At 43.0% G+C, this 15302-nt stretch overlaps 1 protein-coding gene across 2 annotated transcripts in view; it reads left to right on the forward strand.

Moving 5' to 3' along the window:
- TRAPPC9 (trafficking protein particle complex subunit 9) overlaps nucleotides 1–15302 on the forward strand; it is a 609198-nt gene that overhangs the window by 168494 nt on the left and 425402 nt on the right. For both annotated transcript variants that reach the window (XM_076004998.1, XM_076004999.1), the window contains one exon: nucleotides 7435–7559. In XM_076004998.1, coding sequence (XP_075861113.1) covers nucleotides 7435–7559 — 125 coding nt within the window. The remainder of the gene's footprint in view (nucleotides 1–7434; nucleotides 7560–15302) is intronic.

Below are 15302 nucleotides of genomic sequence, written 5' to 3' on the forward strand. Positions count from 1 at the left end.
AAAAGATCAAAGCAAATTCCAGGAACTTAACATTTTTGAAAAATGTGGGGGTAGGGTTGGGGGGTAGAAAAGAGAGAAACTCTTTTATAAAGTTAGTACTAAGAGACTTAGGCCATAGGAATTAAAACTAATTTGTGAGGAAGAAAGGTTTTGTGAGATGATGTTGAGGGCGAGCCTCTACTTTTGAGAACTTTTTAAATCGATGCTCTACCTTGAAACTGTAAGCTTTGTGACTTCTTTGATTTGGCTGACTGTTTAAGGAGGAAATAGTGACATTCACTGTCTTTTAGGGAAGTGCAGCACTTTGGGACTGCTGTGAAGACTGCGCAAAACATTCAGATCGTGCTTTGAATTTCTGGCTTCTGAAAGGATAATAAGCACATGTCATTATTTGGCTTGGGACACCATCATTCACCCCTTATTATCTTATGAAAAAGGCATTCTACTTTAATCTCAAACTAACAGTATTCTGGTTTTGTTTCCCTCATTTTTATCCTAAAATAACGTATGTTAACAGAGCAATTTCTGTGGCTTTCTTTGGAGAACTGATGTTCATTTATTTGTGTATTCTCTTCAAGTAGAAATGGAGTAACACCTGTAAACACAGTATAAAAGATATAAACCCTGGAGTGGAAACGTACAAGGAACACAATATTAGCACTGCTGAGATTGAGATTGGCAATCCTTGGCAGCACTGAATGTCTTTCCTTGGGACAGAGGGGCAGGGTTGGGAGAGCCAGGGCTTGGCCTCCATGTCTAGTACTGCTTCTGGCAGATTGCTTCTGGACACGTGCAGAGAACACAGCTGGGGGTTGAGCCCAGACCCACATGACTCCCAGTCCTTGGGGACTTTGTCCAGCAGCTCTGTTCTGTCCTGCCTTCCTCCGTGTGAGCAGGAGAAGGGCTGGGCGAGGGTGCACTGACACTGTGGAGGGCCTTGCAGCTGCTTACCGGAGAGAATAGACGGAAGCAGTTTGTACTGCCTTTTGAGGGGGAGCCGCGTCACCTCAGTTCATTCTACCCAAGATCTTGGTCAAGAGGTTATCTGCCTTCTATTTTGCTAGTTCTAGTGACAAGGAACTCACTACTCTTCCAAGCAGTCCATTCTGACATTCTTATACTAAAAAGAGGTGATTTACTAGTAGTTTGAAAAAAATAATCCTTGGATTTGAAAGCCTATCAAAAATCTGCTTTTCTTTCTTTTTGCTGGAAATATGGTCATTTACCTATTCATTTATGAAGACGTTAATTCACAAAGTGATTCATTCATCTCTTTTTTATTAGGTGCTTTTCGATGCAGGTGTGCAGTTCCAGGCCTCTACATTGCACAACTTCAGGGAGCACCTGCGTGTCATTGTCCCCATGAATGATGGCCCAGGTGGCATGCCCTGTCCACCTGTGTGCCAGGCAGCACCTGAGGCTGTGAGGCATTCCTCATCACATGGTAGCTAGGGAATGTTACTAGATCATTCATTCACCCAGAAAATGTATCTTTAGTACTTTGAAGATGAATTCTTACTGTCTGATGGCTTCCACTGCTGCTAAGTTAGCTGCTGGTCTAATTGGTATCTATTTGGGTATATTATGTCTTTTCTCTTTATCTTTGTTTTCCCCTGAAGTGTGTTTGTATCCTAAGAAAGTTGTACTACTCCTTTACATTAGAAAAACTCTTTGTTGAGGTAGAATTCAGTACCATCGGTTCAGTGTTCTTTAGTGTATTCAGAGTTGTGTAATCGTCACCAAAATCTAAGTTTGGAATAAGCTGGGAACCACCCAAAACATTTCATGTGTTCAACTGCTAGTTGTGAAGCATCCATTTACATGAAAGCTCCTAACATCAGTGAGGGCAGAAGACCTCAGGTCTGGTCCCATCGCAGGGAGTGTCCAACAGAGGGAGACCAGTCTCCCAGGGTGAGGCTACCCATGGAAAATGAGGACTGTTGCCATCTGAATAGCATATGAGGGCTACTATCTCTGTGTGATTATTTTTTTTCTTTCCTAAGCATATTCCAAAGTTTCTGAATGAATGAACATGCCCCTTTCTCTATGGAAATTAAGGATGAGTATTGGCTAATTTCTTAGCCAACTGCTTCTCCTGCTTTGGTTTTCTTGAGGATATTTTATGATAACCAGATGGGCTTTTTGGCACCTGTGGATTTTTTGAATAAATGAAAAAGCATTTCTGAAATATATTCTACCTGGAACAGCATACTTGAACAAACTCCCACTGAGAGATCCTTGCCTCCTTTTGCCTTTGTTAATGTATTTTATTCTAGTTACATTAATATCTTTTTTGAAAGTGTACAAAAATGGACACATTCCCTGAGTAGACCCCAGCACTGGAGATGGGTGCTAAGCCATTATGAGGGTCTTCACAGTAGGTTTAGTGGAACACATGGTGCACGGTTGTGACCCCGAGGTGTGCTACAGGACAAGCTGGGCTGGTGAGCTTTTATAGAAGCTCGGCATTAGGACTGAAATGTGTTGTTGGGCCCAGTTTTGGCTTTTATAGGAGCTCAGTGTTAGGACTGAATTTTGTATTGGGCCCAGTTTTACTGGGTAGTGACAAATCTGGCAGTCCTGAGTTCTTGTTCTGGCTGTGTGATGGACTGTGTCATATTGAGCAAGTTACTTACCTTCTTGGAACCTCAGCCTCCTCATCTGTAGAGTCAACAAGATAATGCCTACTCTGCAGGGTGAGAAGTCAGTCAAATGGCACCCACTAAGTGCCCAGCGCAAAGCCAAGGACATGTCACTCAGCTGTCAGCCCTTAATAGTAGAGCTGTTTTTATTGTGAATTTGATTTTTCTTTCCTTTGCACAAATCCTGCTTTCAGCTAGCATTCTTCCCAATTGTCATCATGGTTGTGATATTGCTGAATTCAAGAGAGAAGTATTATTTTAGCGTAAAAAATTATATTTCTGAATTACCCGCAGAAATGCTCTTATAGAAAAATTGAGCACTATAAATGGTAACTATGAAATTCTCTCTAAAAGCTCAATTTTATTCACGATAGTCTACCAGACTCATACCATTCTTAAATACCCTCTGTCCTGATAAATCCACTAGACTCTTTGGTCTTCCTACTAAGCTGCCTTCATCTGTTTGTAACTTTTTTTGTCTTGTCTTCCTATTAATTGTCATCCCAATCTGTTCTCTGTTCTATTTGTGATAGCCTGTGCTGGCAGAAAAATTGGCCAAATGATTGAACATAATTTCCTCTCCGCCACCCTACCCCAGCTGGAAAGAAATCCTTCACAGGCGTTCCCAGTGATTTATTTCCCTGCTCACGACATCTTGTTCCATCCCATGTCTCACCATCCTTCTGCAGCTGCCCCCTTCTTCTCTCCAGCTCTGTTCTTGTATGGGCCAAGGGCTCATCTTCAGTTTTCCAAATGCTGGCTTCTGCCTCCTACCTATGCTGGTGATATACTCTGTCCCCATTTGTAATTTATATGCTACTTGTCTCTTCCATCTTCAATTGGATTAGAGAACAGAATTCCTTAGTCTATAAAGAATCCATAGCGTGGTTTTCTTAATATTTTTTGAGCTTAAAGATTACAGGTTTTTTAAGATTTTGAGGTCTTGTGTCCCAAAAAGGAGGCAAATTTCAGATGTAATTTTTAGCCTTTTTTTTTTTAAATGCCCGTGTCCCAGAGCTTTCCAGTTCCAAGATGTTGCAGATTTGTATTTTTCCAAAGTATTTTTATACCAGTTGTCTCATGGAGTTCCTTGAGTTGGTTCCTATTTTAGAGCCAAGAAAACTAGGGTTCGTAGACTTGTGTGAGTTCCCAGAGTCTCTCAGTGTGGTGGGAAGAATGGCTGCAGGAAAGCCCCGTAGCTGTATCTTCATAGCACATGATTCAGAGGAAGACAAACCTTACTCTTTTTTTCCTCCTGGAATTTGTAAATGAAATTTCATAGAAGGACTCTGTGTGACCCTTTTGTGTTTTCTGATTATCCTCGGTCAGTGGGATTTTTCCATCTTTGGCCACCCCTGATCCCACCAGAACCACATGGGATGGAGAAGGAGCTGCTCCTCAGAGAAAAGGGGCGTGCTGGGCAGACAAAACCAGATGTTCACTGCATCTCTCCACTATAGGGCAATACCTCTGGACTGTTGCCAGAAATGAAGAATTTAGCATTGTTTTAAGTATAAAACAGGATCGATATTTCTAACATAAAAAAGAATCTGAGTCCCTCGGCAGCTAATAACATTTGTGTAGTTTGCTAATGATGGGAGCCTTCTCTAGGGAAGAGCTAACCAAGCTGTTTGCCAGGCCGTGGGCGTGAGAGGGGGAGGAGATGGCATACCCGTTTGGGTACCTGGCTTTAGTGCCCAAATAGTTTCTGGGGTAGGATGCTAAAAACAAATCTGGAGTTTATGTTTTGCAAATGTCTTTGTTCACAATGCTAGTTCCCTTCACAGCAAGCATCATGGTGTAGTAGAGAGGTTTTGTAAATTGTGTCCATGGTACTAGGAGAATGAGAAAAAAGAGAGAAAATTAACTTATTCAAACTTAACAGCTTTTGATTGAGACTTTGTAAATAAGAGAGACCTGATGAAATTTCAGTTAACTAGTAGTTAGTTATTGAATGTGACTTTGGGATGATGGAATTTTTGTTGTGCATGTGTGTATGTAAACTGTGTGTAAACCAAATGATGAATTTGACCATGTAATTTATTAATTCATTTTGTTACTATTTACTAAGGGCTTACAATTTGCTAGAGCCTGTGTTAGCTACTGAGAATTTGACAAAAATTCAGTTTTCAAGGCATCTGTAGTCATGTAAGGAAGCTAAGACATGTGCATAAGTTGCTGCACTTATAATAATAGGCATTTTTGTTGAATGCTTGCCATGCATCAGGCCTTGTGATACATATTTCATATGCAGCAATTCATTTGTTTTTCTAGATAATCCTATAGTTTGTGTCCTAATTATTCCCATTTTAGGGACGAGGAAATTAAAGCTCATAGAGGTTATGTAATTTGGTAAACAGTCAGCCAGACATTGGGGCCAAGATGCAGACCTCCTCTAGGAGAATTTTCCTCTAAAGGAAATTTAATGCCAGGCTTATGTCTCTGTATTTCCTTCTGCTAGATCATAGCCCTCTTGTTTTTGCTAGCTCTCTAATGCTTGAATGGAGTTTTAAGAGCACGTTGCCCATGCTTTCTAGTTGTTCTCAGCAGCTGAGCTAGTCTGCATTGTCTTGTTATCAGGAGTAGAATCTTCCGCACCGCTTCAGCTTGAGCTGCTTGTGGGGCATCAGATGTGCCTCTGTTGCCTGCACTTGATGCTGGAACAAGGGCCTGTTTGGCAGCTCCATTTGCTTTGGAGATGCAGAGATGAACTTATCCTTACAGGCTTAATCACACTCTTCATGTGTGCCTTCCATAGGCATTACTCATAGAAACAGATCAATTTATAATTTTTCTTACTGCAGACACTCAGTGTCTGATTCATGCTTGTGCTGTTGTGAAGATAAGGTATAATAAACCTTTCAAGGAGACTATTTTTTAAAACTTATTTAAGATAATTTAGCATTTGAAGATTTGAAGGCTCTAAGTAGAAAATTATTTAATTCTTCTTTATCTCAGTTGAATATATTTTTGACATCCTGAAAATTGAATTACTTAAGGGAGAATACCTTAGTAAATGATGTTTAAGAGAAGTTTTTCTATTTTAAAAGAAAATCTTGAATCATTTCTGTTATGCTTGGTTAATTATAAGTTTTTGCAAAGAGATATTTGGGATAAAGCCTTGGGGTCTAAGTGATTGGGAATTTGGAAATATTTTATATCAAAACTAAACACTCTTCCTCTTATCATAAGAAACTTTATTAATAAGAAATTACTTAGTTGAGTTTGTTTGGTATGTGCAACCATTTAAGTTTTATTTCCCAACAACTGTGTTATAGTAAAAATGATAGTAGACTTGGAATCAAAGCCACTGAGTGTGAGTTTCAGATCTGCCACCCACCTATCCATCCATCCACCTACCCACATATCCACCTATCCATCTGCCCCCCACCCCAGTTCATCCAACCATCCATCCAATCAATTTTACTAAATGTCCGTTCATGTGTGGTACTATGTCTAACATCAGTTATTGCTAATATGACATTGGGCAGGTTATTCATTGCTCTTCTTTAAAGTGGGGCAAGTTTATAAACTATAAAGTGCCATACGATATGAGTTGACACCTTACCAACCTCACTTTCTATCATTTGCTCTTTCATCTCTGCTGTTTCCATGCATGTTAAGCCAAAATTAGTATTAACTTTTAGCGCTTGCACATATTGACTCTGGTTGGTTGTTCTCTTGGCCTGGTTTACACTAGAAGTCTATCACACTTGATATACTCATAGGTGTACTTCTACATGCCAGCTGGTTTCTGTTAGGGAACTTAAACTACTTGAAAATAACTTATTAGGAGGAAATCTCTGTATGTTCTTGAAAAATAACAAAACTGTAAGTCAAACAACTAATTCAGCTGGGGGCTTCTCTTCAGTTAATGGGAAGGAATTAAGGGTGACTGAGGTCCAGATCAGACAGTGGCCTTGAACACCTGTGCAGACTTCGGCATTTACTCTTGGATAAATTGGGCACTGTGGGAAGGGCACGGTGTGATTTATACTTTGGTAAGCTACCTTTGCCCACTGTGTGGAAAGTAGATGGTACAGGATTGAGGGTGATGCGAGAGAGCAACCAGGATGGAAATGGCAGTGACTCAGACCAGGGTCTGGACATGAAAGCCATTTGTGGATGTACTCTGGGAGCTAGCAGGATTGGACGGGGGTACCAGACAGACAGGACTTACCGACCAACTGATAGTTCATGTTAACAAATGAGACCAGGTGGCAGTGAATGGTCCTTGGAGGTTTAAATATGGTCCCGTGGCAGAGAGTGGTGGCTGCTTGAAATTGGGAGAGGAAGTGGCATTTAGACTAAGATAGAGTGAGTAAAGTGGATCTGGCCATAAGTGGGGGAGAAGCGTCCCAGCCCAAGGGAGCAGCTCATGCAGAGGGCCCGAGGAGAGGGATGGGCTTGGCATGATCCAAGCTCAAAAGGAAGGCTGGGCGGCCTAGGGCTGTCAACTGCAGGAGGAAAGTAGTTGTCCTTTTTCAGGAGTGGTACATTCTCTGCTTTTTATGCATAGTAGGTGTGAATGTATGCTCAAGGAAAATTCATCAGACAGTTGTAATTAATACAAGTTAGGATAATAAGGACAGAAAATGGAGTTGGAGTGCTCTTCCAGTTACTACCTTTTTTTTCATGAGCGATAGGGTCTTGCTGTGTTGTCCAGTCTGGTCTTGAACTCCTGAGCTCAAGCAATCTTCCTGTCTCAGCTTCCACTAGTTATTGTTTTTAAATAAAACCCCCTACATTAAAAAAATCAAGCTAACTTACAATTTTTATTCTTATTTTTTAGATGGAATCAGTGTGAGTGGCTTTCCTCTGTCCAGTCCTTTTCGACAAGTCGTTCGGCCCCGAGTGGAGAGCAAACCTGTGAATCCATCTGAGAGCAGCAAAGCTGGGGACTTCAGCCATGTGAAGGTGAGTCGATTCTATAAAAGCTCATCTGCTGAGTGCCGTTCGTGGTTTCTGCAAAGCTTTTTCTGAAGCAAAGTTTTGAGTGTTTTTCAGAAGGGAAAGGAAGTGTGTATTTGACAGCTGCCTTCTCAGTATTTTTCGTTCTTGTACAGTGTTTTGGAAATCAGTTACAATAAAGCTTGTGTTTTGGTGTTGCAAATTCTTGTTTCCTTGAAACATTGAGATTTTGTGGACTGACTCAGAGTGCAGTGATTAAAGTAGAATATTTCCTGCCATTTGAAAAGTATATTTATTGCATAAGTATTCTCAGTTCAGATATTTATCCCATACATTTTTCTTAATCGTTTGTCAGCTCTTTCCAGTTGTTGGTGAATAAGCACGGAGGAAGCCAAAGTGAATATACCAGTAACAAGTGAATGTCAGTACAAAGTTGAGGTGCCTTGGGGCTTGAGGCCCAGCAGGAGCAGAGACAGCTGGCTCCAAGGAGGGGTCTGTCCTAGAGCACCGGTTTTTGTGTCATCGGCATGTGGGAAAGCGCTGGCTGTTTGAGCCTGCCTGGCAATGGTGTGTGTGGCGAGTGGACTGAAGGTCTTAAGCGCTGAGACTGGGCAGGCCGCACAGTCACTTTCAGGCGAGCATGTGTTTAGTTAGGGCCAGCCTTTGGACTGCTGTTTGTAATCCTTATGACAAAATTCAGAGGTGCACTGACTGGTTAGGACCATAAGAATGACTTAGCCAAGAAGCTTGTGAGTTCGGGTACAACAGATTTTTGAAAGATTGGGGCTGCTCTGAGTAAACCCAGGTGAAGGGTAGAGGAATGTGAGATGCTGTCAAAAGTGAGGTCACGGCCAGTTGTGGTTGACAGAAGTCATATCAGTGGATCAAAACCATAAGGAGCTAGGCCCCGGGGGGGGGGGGGGGAGTCTTCTCCCTTTTTCTTTTCTCTGCAGTAAAGAAAGAGGGTGTTGGTAGAGCCTCCATCACCGGGGCGCTGCCCCTCACAGCTGCTTGGTTGCTGTGCGGTGGGCTCTCGTGTTAGCCAGGGCACTGGGTGTGGGGCGGAAATTCCTGGCAGAGGGAGCGCAGGCACAGAGGAGCAAACCGCAGGGCACACGCGGAGACACAGAGCGTAGGATGCTGCTGGCAGGGCTGGGACAGGGAGGGTGGGGAGGAGGCTGGAGAGGGGACTTCCTCAGAAGGCCAATGGTTTGACTCCATCCCCAGCCTTCTTATACCCTCGTCCTCGCCACCCTTGGACTTTGTGTTTATGTACCTCTGCGTCATTACCTTTGCCCCTGAAGCTCAGCCCCAGTGTGCGGCCTCAGCTCCTGTCTGCCACCGAGAGCAGCCGACACGCTTCTCTCTTACCCGCAGCGACTCTCACGGTCTCCTCTTAGAGCTGTCAGGGATGCTGCCGGGGGCCACGATGGCTTTCTGGAGACAGCGGTAGCTTTGGAGTGAGGAATGTTGAAGGAAGGAAGGTTTATGTCACCCAGGGTCTCTCTGAGCTAGTGACGTCTCACTCAGCTGGGGTCTGGTTTTGAACAGATGATGAGTACTGGTTTGGTAGTAAGGCTATTGGTGGTGGGTGAAGGTAAAGAGATGGAAAAGAAAAGCTCCTCAGGAAATCAGGGGCAGAGTGTCTCCCTCAGAAACTGCTAGTTTTTCCTGTGTATGGGCCATACTTTCCTTTTTCTTTGCATGTTTCATACTTTTTTGTGGAAAGGTGGACCTTTTAGCTAATATATTGTAACATGCTGGATTCTCAGCCCCCCTTCCTTCCTCGGGGTGGTGGTTGTTGCTGCTCTTATTTGTTTGTTTGTCCATTTGTTTGTTAATTTGCCTTGACTTATTTTTGGGGAGTCTGTTTTCCCTTCAGTGTGCGAAGTCTCTGCTTGTTTGTTACTTTCTAATTATTATTTTTATTGTTCACTTGGATTCCTAGGGCTTTACCCCAGCTTGAGTGGGGCTTAGTGATCTAATATGTGATTAGAGATGTGCTTAAACACTTTGATTCAGTGCGGCTTCCACCCCTCACCAATGAAACTACATGTTCCTTGGGGAATACCTGGTTTTTCCTCTCTGAATTCATAAGGCCTCACATTGAGCCAGGGACCAGTGGCTCACTGGAACCTTCTCTGGTTTCTCCTGAGTGTGTGTGGGCTTCTGCATGTGCAGGCCACCAGGGATACATGGGGTGCTACCATGCCTTCTTTTGCTCTTCTTTCTTCCTTTTTTTTTTTTGAGACAGAGTCTGGCTCTGTGGCCTGGGCTAGCATGCCATGGCATAAGCCTAGCTCACAGCAACCTCAAGCCATCCTCCTGCCTCAGCCTCTCGAGTAGCTTGGATTATAGGTGGCCTGGCTAATTTTTTCTATTTTTCATAGAAATGGGGTCTTGTTCTTGCTCAGCACTCAGACTAGTTTCGAACTCCTGAGTTCAAGAGATCCTCTTGCTTCAGCCTGACAGAGTGCTAGGATTATAGGTGTGAGCCACTGCGCCTGGCCTTTCTTGCACTGGATCTTTCTGTTAAATTTCTGGCTGTTCTGTGCCATTTTGTTGTTTGTCCCAACTAGTTTTGTGACTTCAGGCAAGCTACAATGTTAGCATTCCCTGATTGTTTGCTCCTGAGATCTGCAGTTATTTTTGATGACACCCCTGGACATGGGTTTTCCATTCTCTGCTCCAAAAAATTCAGCCTCTTCCAGCAGGCAGTGCAGCTGCCAGTCTTCCCACCTGCCTCCCCTGCCCAGGCTGAGCTCGTGCACTGAGGAGCTGGGGTAGGTGGTGTGCAGGGAACAGCCCCTGGCTAAATGCAGTCTCCCTTATTCTTATCAAGACCAAGTAGATTTCCATGAATAAATTCTTCTCAATTTGCCGTATGCCTTTGCTCAGTTTGAAAAGTCTTTAAATGATTGTTCTTGATGGCTTTGTCCATTTTTATCTTTGCAATCTGGGCAGAGGTTTAGCCACATTTCTCACTAAGCTATTCTGGAAGTGCCTGCCCTCAGCCCCGAGGATGGAATGAAAAATGCTTATTTGGAAAGATGGTGCTTTGAGCCCATTAATATCTCAAGTGTTTATTTCCTAAATGTTGACAGAGTAATAGAAGGCTTAAGTTTTATAGAAATTTCCGGCAGCTCTGCTGTTTTTTTTTGGTGTAAGAGCAGGAGAACTTTTATATGTAGATGATCTGTGTGCTTTTGTCTGAGTACTTGAACTCTTTATAGCCTTCTCTATTACTTTGTTCAGTGTGTGATTCCTTTTATTGTTTATTTCCCTTTATTATAGTAGGGATTGGGATTAGCTGGCATGGGTACACTTACTTACAAAATTTGGGGGGACTGGGGTGCTTACATTTGTTTGTAAACTGTTCTGATGCCACTGTAGGATGCTGCATTTATTTGTATTATGATGTAAATTCAGACACAGGTTTATGGACTCTTCCATGGGAAAGGAGCCTGACTAGTCTCCACTCCTTTGTCTCTCCACACTCAAATCCTGTCAGAGGCTGTCCATTGCCACCGACACCTTCTCCGCGGGGCAGCCCCACTCTCAGACTCCAGTTGTCCCCCAGAGTTTACTTTTCAACCTCATGCTGCTTTGTTTCTTCCTTTCACCCTTTCTTGTGCTATTCCAGACTTCTTCCCAGGTAGAGGCCAGAGACAAGGTCTTCATTTTGCCTGTCTACCCCTTGTCCCTCCCTCCGTTTTGCATTGATGCAGTGGGGCCAGATGTGGCAGCTCCACCTTATACCACTGTGTTCCTGCGCCTCTGGCCCTGAGCATGTGTCCAGCGTATTGTGTGGTGCATTCCTTTGGACAGGTTCCTATCCCAGCGGTGCTGACTCCCCACCAAGGCTGGGTTCAGGCCCCTTTCTGACCCACCCTCACTCTACCTGTTTGCTTAGTTAAAGCACAACATATATTGTGTTCCAGTTGTGGGTCAGCTATGATGCTTGGCCCTGGAGGGTGGGACACAGTGATTGAATTCAGGGGCCTACTTTTTAGGTGCCCTCTAACTAGGGGGGGGGGTGTGCCATATAGGTCAGCAGCTGAAATGTAGTTAGTACTGTGCAGTCACTCAGCTTTGTTTACTAAGCACCTACTATGTGTTGCCATATGATGGGCACATAGGAATGCATCAGATAGCTCTTGCCTTCAAGGAACTGATGGGCTGGTGGGCAAGATAGAAGGAAACAAGACAAGAAAAAACAACTGGAATACAGGTAATGCTCATTGCTATGGTTGTGCAGAAGAAGTCAAGGAAGGCCTATCAGAGGGAGTGGTACTTGAATGGTATATTGAAGGAAGAACAAACCAGAGTGAGCCGGAAAACCAGGGTGGAGAGGATATTCCTGAAGTTGGAAATGTCATGTGCAAAGGCACTGAGGTCTACATGTGCATAGCATGCTGCTGTGAGTCTGGTGTTCTGGAGCACATGAACATTGTGCGGGGCTGAAGGGAAGTTGTGGCCAGGCTGTGAAGGGTCTCAGAGGCATGCTAAGTTAACCAGTTTCTTCTTTCGTTTCTTATTTGCTCATACTTCTTTTGGGGGCATCTAACACATCTCAGGCACTCTGTTAGATGGTGAGAGGATTTTTCTTTCTCCTACAGCACAAACTCTTACAGCTTAGTGTAAAATTTCAAAATTCAGGAGATATTGTTCACACTTGGTTGAGTAATGATGCCTATGACATGAATTTTGTTTTATTCAATTGGATGTTGCAAGAGTGAATGTGGTGTTTTTCTCCTTGATGATAAATGTATATAGACATAGATGAATGTTTATAGATGTATTTAAATGTAATTATTTAAATATAATTACCATTTACCAAGCAAGTCCTGTGTATCAGGCACTTATATATAAATTGTCCTTCTAGAGTCTCATGGGAGCTGTTTGAGTAGATGGTATTATCCTCCAATTAGAAAACCGAGGCTCCTTGAGGTAACATCACACTATCTAAATCACCCCTATTGGTCTCTGTCCATTGCACTGTGACACTTTCTCTTACTATATCTTTCTCCTGAATTTTACTTGTGGATCAGAATCCCAGAGCCTCTGTATTCTACACTCAAGCCCCTTTATGCTTTGACCCGATGGACCATCCAGTTTGTTGGCTCTCTCTGTCTCAGAACTCCTATTCTACCCCTCAGCCACACTGAAATTACTGTCGTTTCCATCGAATGTCCTGGGACCTTCCTCCACTGGTGTCTTTTCCTGGGATACTGAGAGTAAAAGAATTAATATTTACAGACTGTGCTCTATGGGCCAGAAACTGTGCTCAGTGCTTTACATTCCTAAGTTTACTCAATCCTTGCAAGTATCCTACAAGTGAGTGGAGAAACTGGAGTTTAGGAACGACTTGCCCAAGTTCACGGAGTAATTTGGTGGGTGTTGGATTAAGGGCGTGGATCCACATCCTTTCTACTAATCCTCATCCTGGGGTTCAACCCTAAGAAGCATAGGCTTCGACACTAAAGGTCAGGGAAGGGCATTCCTGGTAACGGACATGGCACCATCAAAGGCCAGCAGGGTTGGGTATTGGGAGCCATCAGGGGTAAAAGGGAGCAATTCAGTTTGTCTAAGATCCATTGGTGGTAAATGTGATAATTTCAAACCTGTGAAATTATGTGGCCTTTTCCTGTTGTCAAGATTTGTCTTCTGTGGTAGAGCTGAGCGTCTCTGAGGAGCGGAGCAGGGCCCGTGTAAGTGAAGTGGCTGATGGTGCTATCTGTGGGGGCATCTGGCACCATGAGCTTGTCACAGAGCCCTTCTCCCCGAAGCAGGAATGATGCGATTTAATTGGAATCGTGCTAAACCTATAAAATTATCACCAAGGAATGGCGTAGCCATGGAAACAAGTAGCTCAGTGAAAGCTGCTTCTAGGGAGCACCCCAAGAAGTGGGAAAAGATAACATGTGTGTCTTCAGATTTTCCAGAAAGATGTCTTCCTCTTTTTAGCTAGCAGTGATTGTGTCTGTCCATGTTCAGGGCTATTTTTCCTGCATACCTTGTGAAGACTCTTCTAGGATTGAAAATAGAGATTGTGTAAAGTGGATGCATATTAGAAATAATATTAATATAAGCCAGACTCTACAATAAAGCCTGTCTGACTCTCAACTTACCCGTTTGTAAAATGCAACAATAATGCTTCCTTCATAGGGTTATTGGGAGGCTTAAATAATAAAAGAGCCTAGCAGGGGAAGGAAATAAAGCTGGGCCAAATCAATTGGGACTTCGTTCTTTGTAAAGAGAAAAATGAGATTTGGTCAGTGATCCTGGGTCAGTCACTGACCTGCTGGTTGTTAACAGCAAGAGCAGCTCTGGAATAAGCAGGTCTATGGGGTCACCCCCGTGACCTGGAGTCTCGTCTTTGTCCAGATCAGCTGTGGCCCTTAGGACAGTTACTTAGTGCTACTTAGCACTGCTTTCCCTAACAGTAAAGTGAGGCTAGTGTCTACCTTCTAAGTTGGATGCGATGTGCATATAATATGTCAGTATGACAAGGATAGGGCAAGGGCTCCTGAGAGGGGCCAAATCTCTGGGGTGCTTGTCCCGGGCTTAGGCTCCAGAAATACCCAGGCAGCTTGAGGCTTTTCACCTGAGTTGGACTGTGCTGTGTGTCTCTAAAGGCTACCTGTAGGTTTGCCCATCCAAAGCATCCAACTCACAGCCCCCAGAGCTGGACTACATGGAGATGTGGGAGCCAGCTGAGCCCTGGAGCAGACAGCATTTTGAGAGGCTGGAACAACTGCAGAGTAGGCAGCCAACTCCAGCAAAGACTGCTGCAGCCATTTATCATAGTGTGCTCTCTGACTGCTAAAGAGATTCCATTCTCCCCTCCGTCTACAATATTGCTCTGTAAACACTTCACACCTGCTTATAGCTTACTGGAAAGAAATTTTGAAATCCTAACAAAACCAGAATTTGCAAGGAGGCAGGGGCCAGGCCCTCCCTTAGGCTCTGAGCACATTTGGCTTTGGAGAACTTGTGGGTAACTTGATCACCCTTGTCAACAACATCTTGCCTTTTAAAATTTCAGCAGGTGGGCATAATAGCTACAGTTTCATTCATGGGCACCTCCCATGGGAGCCAGGGATTGTGCTTCAACTTTAAGAAATTAGGAAAACATGTAGAAATTAACCCAAAGTAAGTAGAAAAGGAAATAATAAATAAAGACCAGAGCAGAAATCAATGAAATGGGAAACAAAAACCCCACTATAGACTAGGTAAGCAAAGCTTGTTCTTTCAGGAAAATCAGTGAAATTTATCAACTTCCAGCCAGATTAAATAGAGAAAAAATGCAAATTACCAACATTAGAAATGAGAGAGCTGGAATCATCCAGATTTTATAGATATTAAAATGATAACAGGGATACATTGTGGACAACTTTATGCTAATAAATTTGAAAACTGAGATGAAATTACAAATTTCCTGAAAGATAATATACCAAAGCTTGCTCATAGAAAGAAAGAAATAACCTGAATATTCCTATATCCACTAAGGAAATAGGATTTTTTTGTTGTTGTTAAAATCTTCTATAGAGAAAATTCCAGGCCCAGATAGCTTTATTCATGCATCTTACCAAACATTTAAGGGGGAAATAATATGAAATCTATGTAAACTCTTCTTTCAACTTAAAAAGAAGGAATACTTCTTAAGGCATTCTATGAGATCAACATTACTCTGATACCAAAACCAGATACAAGATTATGGGAAAAAATTTCCCAAACCAAAAAACA

The sequence above is a fragment of the Microcebus murinus genome, chromosome 7, assembly GCF_040939455.1.
Source record: "Microcebus murinus isolate Inina chromosome 7, M.murinus_Inina_mat1.0, whole genome shotgun sequence".
NCBI classification, from domain to species: domain Eukaryota; kingdom Metazoa; phylum Chordata; class Mammalia; order Primates; family Cheirogaleidae; genus Microcebus; species Microcebus murinus.